This window comes from Oryctolagus cuniculus, chromosome 11, assembly GCF_051225735.1.
Source record: "Oryctolagus cuniculus isolate XC-2025 breed Fujian yellow rabbit chromosome 11, ASM5122573v1, whole genome shotgun sequence".
Taxonomy (NCBI): Eukaryota; Metazoa; Chordata; class Mammalia; order Lagomorpha; family Leporidae; genus Oryctolagus; species Oryctolagus cuniculus.
Genome location: NC_142877.1, coordinates 53,828,658 through 53,842,200, shown reverse-complemented (window position 1 = coordinate 53,842,200; position 13,543 = coordinate 53,828,658). Strand labels below are relative to the sequence as shown.

Here is a 13,543-nt window from a genome sequence, read left to right as displayed (position 1 = left end):
GGAGCTGCACCAATCCAAAGCCAGGAGCCTCTTCCAGGTCTCCACATGGGTGCAGGGGCCCAAGCACTTGGGCCATCTTCTACTGCTTTCCCAGGCCACAGCAGGGAGCTGGATCAGAAGAGGAGCAGCCAGGACTCAAACCAGCACCCATATGGGATGCCGGCGCTGCAGTCAGCAGCTTTACCTGCTCTGCCAGAGTGCCTGCCCCAGAATGTGTTGTTTTTTTGTTTTTTTTTGTTTTTTTAAGTAATTTAACAGTGCACCTCACAAATCAGGCCATACCTTGTAACCCAGTTCACCATAAGGCAACCTTTCACCCTGTAGCACTGTCCCACAATGAAAAGACACTTGTATGGGACACTAATAGCTCATATGAGATCGGATTCCCTACCAGTTGGATTTATGGTTGTTCCTAGCTGCTCCCTGCTAATGCACCTGAGCAGGCAGTGGCTGGTAGTTGGACCCTTGCACCCATGTGGGAGACTCGGATGGAGTTCCTGGCTCTGGGTTTGCGGCCATTTGGGGAGTGAATTAGCAAATGGAAAATATCTCTCTCTCTGATGTCCTACCTTTCAAATAAATAATAAAACAAATTTGTTTAAAAAAAATAAAAGCTAAAGGAAAAGAGAACTGATGGAAAGACAACTTGGGTGTTTCAGAGGTTTCCAGAACGCTGTAGCTAGCCTGTGTGTCGGGAAAGCCAGCAGGAGCCATAGCCCTCACCGACTGCAGCCACGTGGGCATCTACTTCATTTTCTCTCTGCTCCTCCCTGAAGTGCCATTCTCTGTACTTCTCTGTACTCACGCTGTGACTTTCAAAGCCATGTGTCCTAAGTTCAAGTGAGCCGCTGACAACTCTCAGTCCCACTTAGCGGAAGGCTGCAGTGGCTCAGTCGGTCAGGTGCGATCACCGGGACAAGGCCACACTCCCAGGAGGGTGACAGGTCCAGGAGAGACGGTAGCTGTCGGGACGGATGGGTGAGCGTTGCCACGTGTTAACCGCATGTCCTTAACATTCCAGTGCTGTGTTCACGTGGACCAACCTGCTTGTCGTGGTCGTGGAGCTGTGTGGGTCTGAGCAGGAGGCCCTGGATCTGGTTCCCCTGGTGACCAATGTGGTGCTGGAAGAGCATTACCTCATCGTGGGCGTGGTGGTGGTAGTGGACCCGGGGGTCATCCCCATCAACTCCCGAGGAGAGAAGCAGCGGATGCACCTCCGCGACAGCTTCCTGGCTGACCAGCTGGACCCCATCTACGTGGCGTACAACATGTAGCCAGCTGGCGGGGCCCACGGGGACCCTGGACTGGGAGTCAGTTTCCACCCGAGGGGAAGTCGGCTACAGTGGCTGCGCTGGCTCCTCTGTCTCATCCCGTGGGACTCCGCGCACAGAGGACTTGCGTGGTGGCAAATGACAGCGCCAGACGGGCGTGCAGCGAGGACATGCATGTGGCGTTGTTCTCATCTTGTTGTACATACTTGTATTTTTATCTAATGCCGTTTTAGACTTTTGTAAGGGAGTTTACTGAATTCATGTGAAGGGGTAGTCGGAGTTACAGTTCTCGCTCTGTACTGTATTTTGCCATTTTACTGTAGCTAGACATTCTGCGGGTTTGTTAACCTGAAACTACTCAGCTTTCTTTCAGGCAAGTCACAAGCGAATCCGATAACCCACTGAATATGAGAGTTGCTTTATATATATAATTCCTGACTGCTAAACATTCTGACCAGTATTCTAAAGATGTAAATAAGAATACCATAACTCAGCTAAAGAATTGGCTTGTATGATTACAACAACCAAAGTAGGACCATTTGTGCTTTGAGAGAATTTCAGTACTCTCTCAGCACAGTGTAACTGATTACGTAACTAAGCGCAAACTGTTTGCAGGTTTCACTGTACATCATTGTACTCCTCCTTGGCTGGTGTGTTTTAGAAACTAAAGCTGCCTGCATTTGTTTTTGGAGCTTGCATTCCCGGAATCAGCTTAAGCTTCTAAGAATTCAGCCTGTTTTAGTAAGCTGAAAATCTCAGTTTAAAAATCAAAACGTTCAGAACAAGCAGCAAAGATTCATCAGATCCCACCGAGTTCTGGCCCCACTGTCGAAACTGTCGTTCAGCTTTCCAGCGACTGCGTAAGAAGCTAGCTTTTCCCCCTTCTGCAGGCCCACTGGAAGCTGTAGCTACAGCGTATCCACATAGCTGCTCTCTTCCAAAACCGCAGAGTGTCCTCTGTTCTCCAGGTCACAAGGGCAGGGAGTCCAAAACCCAGAATGAAAGGCTGGGAAGGCAGTGGGATCAGCTGTCACACAGAACCGCACGGCCGCACGACGCACGTCTCAGAACTTAGCAGTGTGGGCTGTCAGGATCGCCAGGCCTCTGCTGAGACGGGGAAGTCTGGGTATGCAAGAAGCTCTGGAGAAGCAACCATGGCACCCGGGCCCAGCAGACCGAGGCACGGCACTGGCCCCGGCCTCTGGCTCAGTGTCCTGCCTTGGCTCTGATACTTCATATATTTGAATATAGTTGAATTTTATTATTTTTTTCTTACAGAAATATTTTTTAAAATTAAAAAGCTCAAAAGTGAAAAGAATTAACTTGTTAGATCAGAATGGTTCTCTTTAACCTACTCTGGTCTGTTGTGTAAATATTTATTTAGACTATTTTAATAATACATATTATTTACCCCACTGTAACATCATGTAAACTAAGTATGTTTTTAAGCAATTTTTAAGACTTGTAATTACCCTGCAAATAGGTTTATAATGCAATGAGCAGACCCTTTGCCATGGCAGCCTTCCCTGGCTGCCTTCACACAGTCTCATGCCTCATGGCCACTTCATGACTCCCTTCCCACAATCCTCTTTTCCTCCTAATCCAGTCTCCACAAGGGGCAGACATTAAGACATTTTCCCAGTTCCAGATCTCTTTTTCAGCATTTTAGAATGGAATTAACTTACACACGATGAGGAATGTACAGGGGGAAAAAAAGCACTTACATGGGGACAAGTGAGAAATCCCAGTGATTTGCAGAGAACAGCCTGGAAAGTAATTTTCTGAAAGCAATTTTTAATGAGTCACTCAGCAAAGCAGGGGATCCTGAGGATCAAATGGTTCTATCTCATCATCACCAAGGTCTGAGGAAGAGTTGCAGATTCTGTCCCCTGGCAACTTTGGGGGTAGGCACCCAGAGATGCACCATCCACCATAATACTATGGGAGCCATGCCTGCAAGTGCAAACTTGCCAGTAACCACCTTTTTAGATGTAAAGAGAAACTAGTGATAATGGTTTTAATATATTTTATTTAACCCAGTGTCAAAAATATTATTTCCACATAAAGTCATTATAAAAATTATTAACAAGATATTTTGCATTCTTTTTTTTTAAATGTACATAGTAAGTCTTTCAAACCCAGCGTCAGCTTCTCAACTTGAGCTCTCCATAGTTCAAGTCTTAGAAGCCAGATGCCACAGTGGCCGCCATGTTGGAAAGCACAGCTCTGCACTCGTTCCTTTGAGAGACTCCACTGTCTCAGAGAGTGGCCAATTCCCTGCTGCTTGGGGGCTGACACCTAATTTTACAGTTCCTCATTGGTTTTTATATTTTTTGCTATGGTTTTGCACATTCCCTTAAGCCAAAATGTGCTAGTGCAAGAAAGCTGGGAGCTGTTCCTGGCCAGCTTCCCCCGTTACTCTGGTGGGAGAGGACAGCACAGGCATTAGCTCAGACAGGGCTTGTACAGTTCTAAGGCCCTCTCTGTTGACCCCCAGCTTGGCTGGGAAATCCATGCTCTTGCCCTTTCTACTAAGTGGAGCCCTTGTAGTAGAACTGATTCTTAAGGCAGCCCAGAAGGCCATTGTCGGTTTAAAATAAAATTAAAACACACACACAGCCTTTCTAATCCTCTGGAACAGGTTCTGTCTCTGAATTTTTTATGCCTGTGGGAAAAAAGAAACAAAATGAACTGCAAGCCTCCATGTCCGTCAAGAGAAATCCGTTGGTCCACAAGCTTCTGAACTCTTGCTGACTCAGCAGCAGTGACCGAATGGATCTGCAAGGGACTGCCTCAGCCTCAGGAAAATTCCTAGGCCCTGGGACTTCCCAGAGCTGCACCAGTGCTGTGGCCTGGCTCCCTGAGCCCAGGGTGGCCTGCAGCCTGCAGCTGGCCCTGCTTCTCAAAGGGCCTGAGCTTCCCCTCTGTAGCTGTGCTGCCTGCCTAAGTCATCTGGGTGTGTCTCCCTCAGCCCCCGGGCAATGCTTGCTTAATGCTTTTGTTGAATCAACAAAGGGCCTGAGGCCTTAGCTGTTTATTTAAGGTCTCTGTCCCAGGCATGGTGCTCAATATTTTGGCCAAATAAATTACTTTCCTTGAATATCCAGGAATCTTTTAGACTAAAGCAATGAGGAGTTATCACCTCACCCTCAAACTCCAACATGATCTATGCCTTAGTGGTTGTTCTTGTTGTCTGCTTTGATATAAAAGCGAGAGTATTTGGAGAAAGAAGCTGCAGTACTCCAAATACACAATAGGCCTTTGTCATTCCTACATTTCTGGTTTAGGTGTATGTAAATGGGCTGTGTTATTTGTCCAGAGAAAGAGATTGTAAAGATACAAGAATAATTTTTTAGTCCTAAATGCCGTTTTGTTTACTTTCTGTCAAGATACTTACCCATGTCGAATTCAAACTACAGTACTGTGTAATTATGTATAAAGTTTTTTTTTTTTTATTTATTTGAAATTAGACTAGATACACACTTTTTAACATCTGGCTGGACAGTGTTCTATTAACTCATTGAATGTGTTTCCTTTGTCTTGTGTTAATAAATATTGATGCCTGATTGTGTTTAATCCTTCACATGTTGGGAGGGGGCTGGGGAACTGATCAAGTTTAAATTTAACTATGATAACAGCCAGGATAGGAGCCTCCATTGTGGCACTGTGGGTTAAGCCACTGCCTGCAACATTCTGCTTCAGCCCCAGCTGCTCCATTTCCAATGTGCCCGGGAAGGCAGTGGAAGGGGCCTTGCACCCACAGGGGAGACGCAGATGAAGTTCCAAGCTCCAGGCCTTGGCCTGGCCCAGCCCTGGCCATTGCAGCCATTTGGAGGAGTGAACCAGCAGATGGAAGATGTCATGATACTTCATTTGCTTTTCCATTTACTGGCTTCAAGAAACTTGGTGGGAGCCGCTTGAATTGTGCATGTTTGAGAACATTTTTCACTTAACATGTATTCAGTGCCCGCCTGATGAGTAGGCACAATGCAGTGTGGTAAGAGCTTCAACTGAAGAGAAACCGCTGCCTTTAAGGAGAGACAGGACAATCACAATATCATATTAAAAAGATTAAAAGCAGCGATGGACTGAGAGTAGATACGGGTACCCAGTCCAGTGGTGAGCGAGTGAGGTGCTGGAGGAGTAGCATCTGAACACAGTTTTGACAGGTGAGACAACCAGCTAAGATTAAGACAACAGGAAGGCGGAGTTACCCACTGTGGGAACTACAATTCATTGTTAGTCCTGCTGTGGTTTGAATGTGCATAACTTTCCCAAATTCTTACATTGGAACCTAAGACCCAATGTGATAGTTGAAGATGAGGGGCCTTCAGGGAGATCATTAGGTCATGGATGTGTTAGTGCCCTCATGAAAGGGCTGGAGGCAACAGCTGGGTCCTTTTGCCCTTTGCCATTCAAGGACACAGTGCTCACTGCCTCTGGAGCTGCCAGCGCCCGGTCTCGGTTTCCCAGCCTCCGTGACTGCGAGCCATGAAGCTGAATTGGCCAGCTCAGGTATTTTGCACAGAAGGATTAAGATGCAGGGGCTCCCAGCGTGGCGGCTGCGTTCTGAAAGGGAACATCCTGAAAGGTAACGCGTTAAGCCCCAAGCTTCTCATCCACTCGCAAAGTCATGCACAGCACTTTTGCTGCCTTTTGTTAAGGCCAGATTCCAGGGGAGAGGATTCTACCTCTTGAGGGGAGGGAGTGGCGAAGTCATTTGCAAAGAGCAAGAATTCTTTAACTGATAAAGTAGGGCTATGACGTCAAAATACCCATGGTGATGTTTCAGAGGCACCACCATGAAAGGAACAGGTGGGGATGCTCACTTTATCACTGTCTCAGAGCAGCCAGAAAGTGAGATTACAGCCAGCAGAGTAGGGGAAAGATAAGTGAGCTATATGGACTGGATACAAAAGAACCGATACAATTTAGAAGTGATATGATAGTCTTGTACAGAAAGAGGATCTGTACTTCCCAACACCAGTTTGGTGAGATTACTGAATACGAGATACACGTGAGGGGCCGGCGCCATGGCTCACTTGGTTAATCCTCCACCTGCGGCACCGCCATCCCATATGGGCACTAGGTTCTAGTCCCGGTTGCTCCTCTTCCAGTCCAGCTCTCTGCTGTGGCCTGGGAGGGCAGTGGAGGATGGCCCAAGTGTTTGGGCCCCTGCACCCCCCTAGAGAACCAGGAGGAAGCACCTGGCTCCTGGCTTCAGATCAGCGCAGTAGCGGCCATTTGGAGGGATGAACCAATGGAAGGGAGACCTTTCTCACTGTCTATAACTCTACCTGTCCAAAAAAAAAAAATACACATGAAAAATCAACAGTATCAAGTCTTCCTAAAAGCAGAGTAACTTGACCAGATTTGTACAAAATATCTCTAAATCGCCCAAAAGCAGAAGCTGGGAGTGATTGCTCTTGAAAGACAAAAATGCAAGGGCCAGGTGCTGTGGCTTAGTGGGTAAAGCCGTTGCATCCTATATGGGTGCCGGTTCGAGTCCTGGCTGTTCCACTTCTGATCCAGCTCTCTGCTGTGGCCTGGGAAAGCAGTAGAAGATGGCCCAAGTCTTTGGGCCCCTGCACCCATGTGGGAGACCTGGAAGAAGCTCCTGGCCTCAGATTGGCTCAGCTCCGGCCGATGCAGCCATTTGGGGAATGAACCAGTGGATGGAAGACCTCTCTCTCTCTCTCTCTCTCTCTCTCTCTGCCTTTCAAATAAATAAATAAATAAGTTTTAAAAAATGACAAAATATAACAGGGGACATTTGTATTCACAACTTTTTGTTTGAGGACGTCTCCCTACATCCAAGCAGTTTGAGTGATGGAAGCCATAGCCTTAAGGTGTACCGGGGAAGGGTTCCAGATCAGCCATGCAGCCAGGTAACCAAGGGGAAAAGATGATTAGACAGAGTCCCAGACAGCAGAAACCGCCAAGCTTGCTTATTGAATTGATCTATGTCCTTGGCCAATGGCTAAATTATGTAGGGAAAATCCCAGAGGCTGGCGGGAAAAAAATCTGGAAACTAGCTCCTGGCTCCTGGCTTCAGATCAGCATAGCTCCAGCCATTGAGGCCAATTGGGGAATGAACCAGTGGTTGGAAGACCTCCCTCAAATAAATAAAGCAACTACTTGGGACGCACACATCACGTATCAGATTACTAGTTCAAGTACTGGCTCCTCTGCAGTCCAGCTTCCTGCTAATGTCCCTGCCACCCACACTGTAGACCTGGATGGAGCTTCAGGCTACAGTGTGGCCCAGCCCCAGCTGCTGCAGGGACTTGGGGAGGGAATGAGCAGGTGGAAGACCTCTCCCTCTCCCTTTTGCTTTGTCCCTCCCTCCTTTTGTCACTTTTTTGGGGTACAGATTTACTTATTTATTTGAAAGGGAAACACACACACAAATAAATCTTCCATCTGCTGGTTCAATTCCCAGATGGCTGCAATGCCAGAGCTGAGCCAGGCTGAAGCCAGGGGCCAGGAACTTCATCCAGGTTTCCCATGTGGGTGGCAGGGCCCAGGTACTTGGGCCATCTGCTGCTTTTTCTAGGTGCATCAGCAGGGAACTGGATTGGAAGAGAAGCAGCCAGGACTAGAATTTACGCCCACATGTGATGCTGGTGTCACAGGCAGCGGCTTTACCCTTCTTTTTTTTCAAATAAATATATTAAAGGAAAGTCTGAAACATTAGGTGCATTCATCTAAAGAGAGACTAATTTTGGGCCCAAATCAAATTTCCCTGGGGAAGACTCTGCTGGCCCCAGCTTTGAGATCGGATGCCTGCTGTTGGTGAGATACGGATGACTGAGAAATTCCCCCAGAGGAGAAGGATTGGTGCGGAGCCCCAACGTGGTCTAGTCCCCCAAGGGCCTCACAGACTAGTTTTACGGGTTTAATTCAGATTCAGATGACATGCATGACACGCGGCAGCAAAGCAGCCATCCTGAAATAGTGTGATTGGACTTCACACTGACAAGGTGGAAAGGGGTGTCCCTTTCCACCCAAAGGGTTGTAGCTGACACCCTTAAGAGACAGGTTAACAAGAGAAAGGCATAACAGACTGATTTGCCCAGTTTTATAGGACACAGGATTCTTCAGATTGAAGACCCCCAGCTCCAGGCTGAATTATCCTTTTTTTTTTTTTTTTTAAGATTTATTTATTTGAAAGCCAGAGTTACACACAGAGAGAAGGAGAGGCAGTGAGAGTGTGAGAGGGACACAGAGAGAGGTCTTCCATCTGCTGATTCACTCCCCAGTTGGCCGCAGCGGCCAGAGCTGCACTGATTCAAAGCCAGGAGCCAGGAGCTTCCTCTGGGTCTCCCACGTAGGTGCAGGGGCCCAAGGACTTGGCCATCTTCCACTGCTTTCCCAGGCCATAACAGAGAGCTGGATCGGAAGAGGAGCAGCCGGGACTTGAATTAGGGATGCTGGCACTGTAGGCAGTGGCTTTATCTGCTACGCCACAATGGCAGCCCCAAATTACCCATTTTTATCTTAAGTTTGATGCAGCAGGGACAGCCATGTAGAAATGTGGAACAAAGCAGGAGTGAGCTAATGGGTGGGGATGCCCCGCAAGGCCTGTCTGTCCAGATTCTTCTTAGCCCCTCGGTCTCATTGCTTCCTCCCAGGTATGGGGCAAGACCTGTCTGGAATGACGACAGTCTTAATTTCTTCATGGTCAACTTTTACAAAGAATGGTAGGGAGGAGGCAAAAATAGTATTTTTAGGTTTCACAGCTGGCTTTGGGGGCAAGGGGATCTGTTTCTATAATCTGGGGAAGGAGGAATTCTAGTTTCCACACGGTTTACCTGGGGACTAACGAGGGGAGAGAGAGAGGCAGGGGAAGGCTCAGAGAGAAATTTTGCTTCGTAGTATCCTTCTTTGGGTGCCAACAATATAACCGTTGCACGCACTTAGGACCTCTCCTGGGTAAGGTTTACCGTGTGTGTTTCCCCTTGAGTATCACAAGACAGAAGCACAAAAACACTTTGTAGTCCACAAAGCTTACATCTATCAGCTTCAAATAATTTCTGTCTTTTGAGAAGTAGGCTCTAAAGTCGCCCGCTTGGGCTCATGTCCTTTCTTTCTTTTTTTAAATTTAATTTATTTATTTGAAAATCAGAGCTACACAGAGAGAGAAGGAGAGGCAGAAAGAGAGAGGGAGATCTTCCATCTGCTGATTCACTCCCCAGTTGGCTGCAACGGCCAGAGCTGTGCTGATCCGAACCCAGGAGCTTCCTCCTGGTCTTCCAGTAGAGTGCGGGGGCCCAGGGACTTGGACCATCTTCTGCTGCTTTCCCAGGCCACAGCAGAGAGCTGGATCAGAAGTGGAGCAGCTGGGATTCAAACCCACACCCATATGGGACGCAGGTGCTGCAGACCAGGGCTTTAACCCACTGCACCACAGCGCTGGCCCCAGAACTCACTCTAATTTGACATGTTTCAAACTCATTCAATCTACATGATTATATGGGAAGTGCAGCACCATCAAAACTTTTTCATTTTAATCTTTCTAAATGGAAAAAAGGGGGCCTAAAGGACTAAAGTCGTGCCACCCTGGGCTGGCCAACTTTGTTTTAAAGTAATTACTTTCAGGGTGGGTACTGTGGTGCAACTGACATCAGAGTGCCTGGCTCAAGTTCTGGCTCCTTCGCTTCCAATCCAGCCTCCGGGTACCATGCATCCTGGGAGCCAGCAGACAACTGGAGGCCCTGCCGCATACACGGAGACCTCATGGGGTTCAGGGCTCCTGGCTTCAGCCTGGCTCAGCCCTGGTTATTCTGGGCATTTGGAAAGTGAACCAGTGGCTGGAAGACCTTTGTCACTCTGCCTTTCAAATAAAATTAAACATTAAAAAAAAATTACTTTTGGGAGCAGACATGTAGTCCAGCAGTTAGGACGCCTACAGCTCACCCTGCAGCACCTGGGTTTGAGTCCTGCTCCAGCCCATCTTCAGCGTGGTGCTAACACGCGCCCTGGGAAGCAGCAGTGGCTTCTTGCCACCCTCGTTGGGAGACCCGGACTCTGTCTCTGGCTCCTGCTTCTGGCATTGTGAGCATTTACGCAGTAAATCACTGGCTAGGAGCCCGCCCCCACCCTTGACTCTCGAAATAAATGTTTTTTTGTTTTTTTTTTTCCCCAAAAATGATCAACTTATTTGAAAGGCAGAGTAAGAGAGAATTGAGAGTTGAGCTTCCATCTGCTGGTTCACTCCCAAAATGACTCTAACATTTGCATCTGGGCCAGGCTGAAGACAGGAGCTGTAAACTCCATCTAGTCTCCTACAGGGTTGGCAGGGACTCAATACTTTATTTCTTTTCTTTCTCAATACTTTAATTATCTTCTGCTTCCCTTGTATATCCAAATGGCCGCGATGGCGAGGGTCGGGCCAAGTTGACACTAGGGACCTGGAACTCCATCCTGGTCTCCCACATGGGTGGCAGAGGCCCAAGTATTTGGACCATCTTCCTCCGAGTTTCCAGGCACGTTAGCAGGGAGCTGGACTGGAAGTGGAGCAGCCGGGACCCGAACCCACTGTGCCACAGTGTTGTTTCCTAGATCAACACATAATTTTTTAAATTTGTGTTTGAGTCAGAGGAAGACTTGGTCTACTTCACTTCCTCAATGCCCCACAGCTGGGGCTGGGCCACGCCCACAGTCTGCCATGGGGGTTGCCAGGGATCTAAATGCTTGAGTCATCAGCTGCTACCTCCCAGGGTGCAGGAAGCCAGGATGAGGAGGATTCAAACCCAGGCACCCTAATGCTGGGTCCAAGTTCTAGCTTCTGATTGTGAACAGTGTTTGCTGAGTGAATGACAGCAGCCACGAGCGCTTGGCAGGGTAACTCTTGACAGTACCTGGCAGGCAGGAGGCAGAGGACGGCCTCTGGGCCCCAGGTTTGGACTCTGCAGCCTTTGGGACGTGGGCAAGTGTTTTCAGAGATGAAGCCAGTGGTAGTGTTCCAGCGTTGACAGCTGGTCCGTCTTATATTTTGAGCTGCCTTATCGAGCTCACCGTGCAGGAGCTGTTAACTGGCACCACAATGGGTGTGAACTCTAAGAGCCCGCGGGACTCTTTGCAAGTTTTAGCTTCCTCTTGTGCTGGGCACCTGGAGGAGCTCAAAAGTCAACTTGCGTCATTCTACGATCTGACCGCACCGTTCTTCGCATGTATGTAAGTTTACCCTAAAGTGTCTCATGTTAGAACAAAAACATCATGGGTAAAGCTGCCCCCTGCAGAACCGGCATCCCATAAGGGCGCTGGTTCACCTCCAAGTTGCTTCACCTCTGATCCAGCTCTCTGCTGTGGCCTGGGAAAGCAGTGGAAGATGGCCCAAGTCCTTCGGCCCCTGCACCCACGTGGGAAACCCGGAAGAAGCACCTGGCTCCTGGCTTCGGATTGACAAAGCTCTGGCCATCTGGAAAGTGAACCAGCATATGGAAGACCTCTCTCTGCCTCTCAAATAAATAAATCTCTAAAGTAACCGGCAGCAAGCAAACAGGAGCTTCAAAGGCACAGGTGCAGGTCCGAGTCAGGGGGGTGACCGCCGCCCCAACCCCCCCAACCCCCGAGCACGCAGTCGCCCAGTCTGCTAACCAAAAACAAAACAAAACAAAACACCAAAAACCCGCCCGCCAGCCGAGCGACCGCGGTTCCCGACCGCGCACCGCCCACCCCGCGGCTTGGCGGGCCCAAGATGGCGGCGCGGCGCGTCACGTGAGACGCGATGACGCAGGACGGCGGCCGGCACGGAGCCCCGCCCCGGCTTCGCCCCCCACGCACTTCCACCCTCCGCGGCGCCCCTCCCGCTCCCGCCCCCGGCCCGGAGTCGAGATCATGCCGCCCGTGGCGGCCCCGAGTGCCGCGGACACTGTCGCCTAGGACTGCGGGGCCGTTCAGCGACACCGCGTCTCCCCGCCCCGCCTGGCCCTCGAGGAGGGAGAGAGAGAGAGAGGAGGGGGTGGGGAAGTGGGCAGTGAACTCGGCTCCATCTGGGAGGGGTGTGTGTGTGGGGGGAGTGGAAGTTCCCGCCCCGGACTGCGGCGAGGCGGCAGCCACAGGTAAGTGGGGGGCGGGGGTGGGGCCTCGGCGCCCCCCGGCCCCGGGCGGCGGGGTGGCGCGGGCGGAGACGCCGGGCGGGCGGGGGGTCGCGCGCGGGCGGCGGCGGGGGGGAGGGGCGCGGCGGAAGGGGGTGGGGCTGCCCGTCGTCCTGTCCCCCCTCACCCCCGGCCCAGTGCGCTTCCGGTCCCCTCAGCCGCCCGTCCCCTCTCCTCGGCTGCCCTAAACCGAAATAAAAGCCGCAGGCTTGCCCGCGGCCGGCTGGGACAGCCTGGCCTTGGCCTTGACCTCCGCCGTTACCTCGGAGCTGCTGTGGGGAGGGGGTGTGTGTGGGGGGGGTCCCGGAGGGCTGGGGGCGACCCTTCGGGCGGCCGAGGCCCCCGGCGGCCTCGGCTTTGGTTTCGCAGCGCGGAGCGTTGGCGTTCGCACGCCTCAGCCGCTTCCATCGCCTCACGCGTTTGAACTGGGAGGCTGTTAGCGTGTCTGGTGGCGCGAGCTGTGCGAGAGCGTGGGGCTAAGAATAGTCGAGAAGGAGAGGGGGAGCGAGCGCGCCCCGGAAGGCTTCCCAGGCTATTTTCAGCCTCTCCGTCGGGCCGTCCTCACCTGGGATCGAGAGGAAGGACGGGTCCGGGGCGCGAAGGGCCCCGTGACCCTCAGAAACACGCGTGCGTGCGGCTCCCGTGCCGGCTGTCCGCCCCTCCCAGCGGACAGGTCCTCGAGAGCCTGCGCTCGCGTCCGGGTCTGGGGTCCCGGCGCGGAGCGTGCGTGATGCCCCCCGCGCGTGGGTCGGCGCAGTGCCGCGGCGTGGCCGGCAGGCGGCGCTCCCCGGCACACAGGCCTTGCCCCCCAACCCCATCACGCTCCTTATTTATGTTGAATTTCCAACTGCAGCGCAGGATGTGGCTGTCTCTGCAGGTTTTCCCGTGCCTGCGTCGCCCCGTTTCTGAAAGCCAGGGGAAGTCCTGCTTTGATCCTTGCCGCATCCCTTTTGTCTTTCACTCCCTCTATGTTTCCGGTATTGAGGCAGAAAACCAGGCCGCTTGCAATACTGGGACAGGTGCCATGGGGTGAACGGGTTGTCGTTGCTGGGGTTATACAGCCCCAAGGCTGTTGACCAGGCTGGGGAAGTTTGGGGAAATAGTTCAGAAGCAGGCCAGGTGAAGAAGAGGCAGCGTAGGGTTTCTGGCAGAGGGAAAAGCCTTTCTGGC

At 51.1% G+C, this 13,543-nt stretch overlaps 2 protein-coding genes across 10 annotated transcripts in view; both read left to right on the top strand.

Moving 5' to 3' along the window:
• The window catches only part of DIP2B (DIP2 acetate--CoA ligase B (putative)), a 233,394-nt gene extending 228,557 nt beyond the window's left edge, over window positions 1-4,837 (top strand). For all 7 annotated transcript variants that reach the window (XM_070052227.2, XM_070052224.2, XM_070052223.2 and 4 more), the window contains one exon: window positions 1,022-4,837. In XM_070052227.2, the coding sequence (XP_069908328.1) occupies window positions 1,022-1,274 (253 nt within the window). In that variant the 3' untranslated portion in view covers window positions 1,275-4,837. The remainder of the gene's footprint in view (window positions 1-1,021) is intronic.
• A 7,165-nt stretch (window positions 4,838-12,002) lies between these two features.
• The window catches only part of ATF1 (activating transcription factor 1), a 61,693-nt gene continuing 60,152 nt past the window's right edge, over window positions 12,003-13,543 (top strand). For 2 of the 3 annotated variants that reach the window (XM_051846304.3, XM_089308325.1), the window contains exon 1: window positions 12,003-12,337. The gene's annotated coding sequence lies outside the window, so the exon portion shown is untranslated. The remainder of the gene's footprint in view (window positions 12,338-13,543) is intronic. The other variant, XM_070052229.2, reaches the window with a different exon arrangement.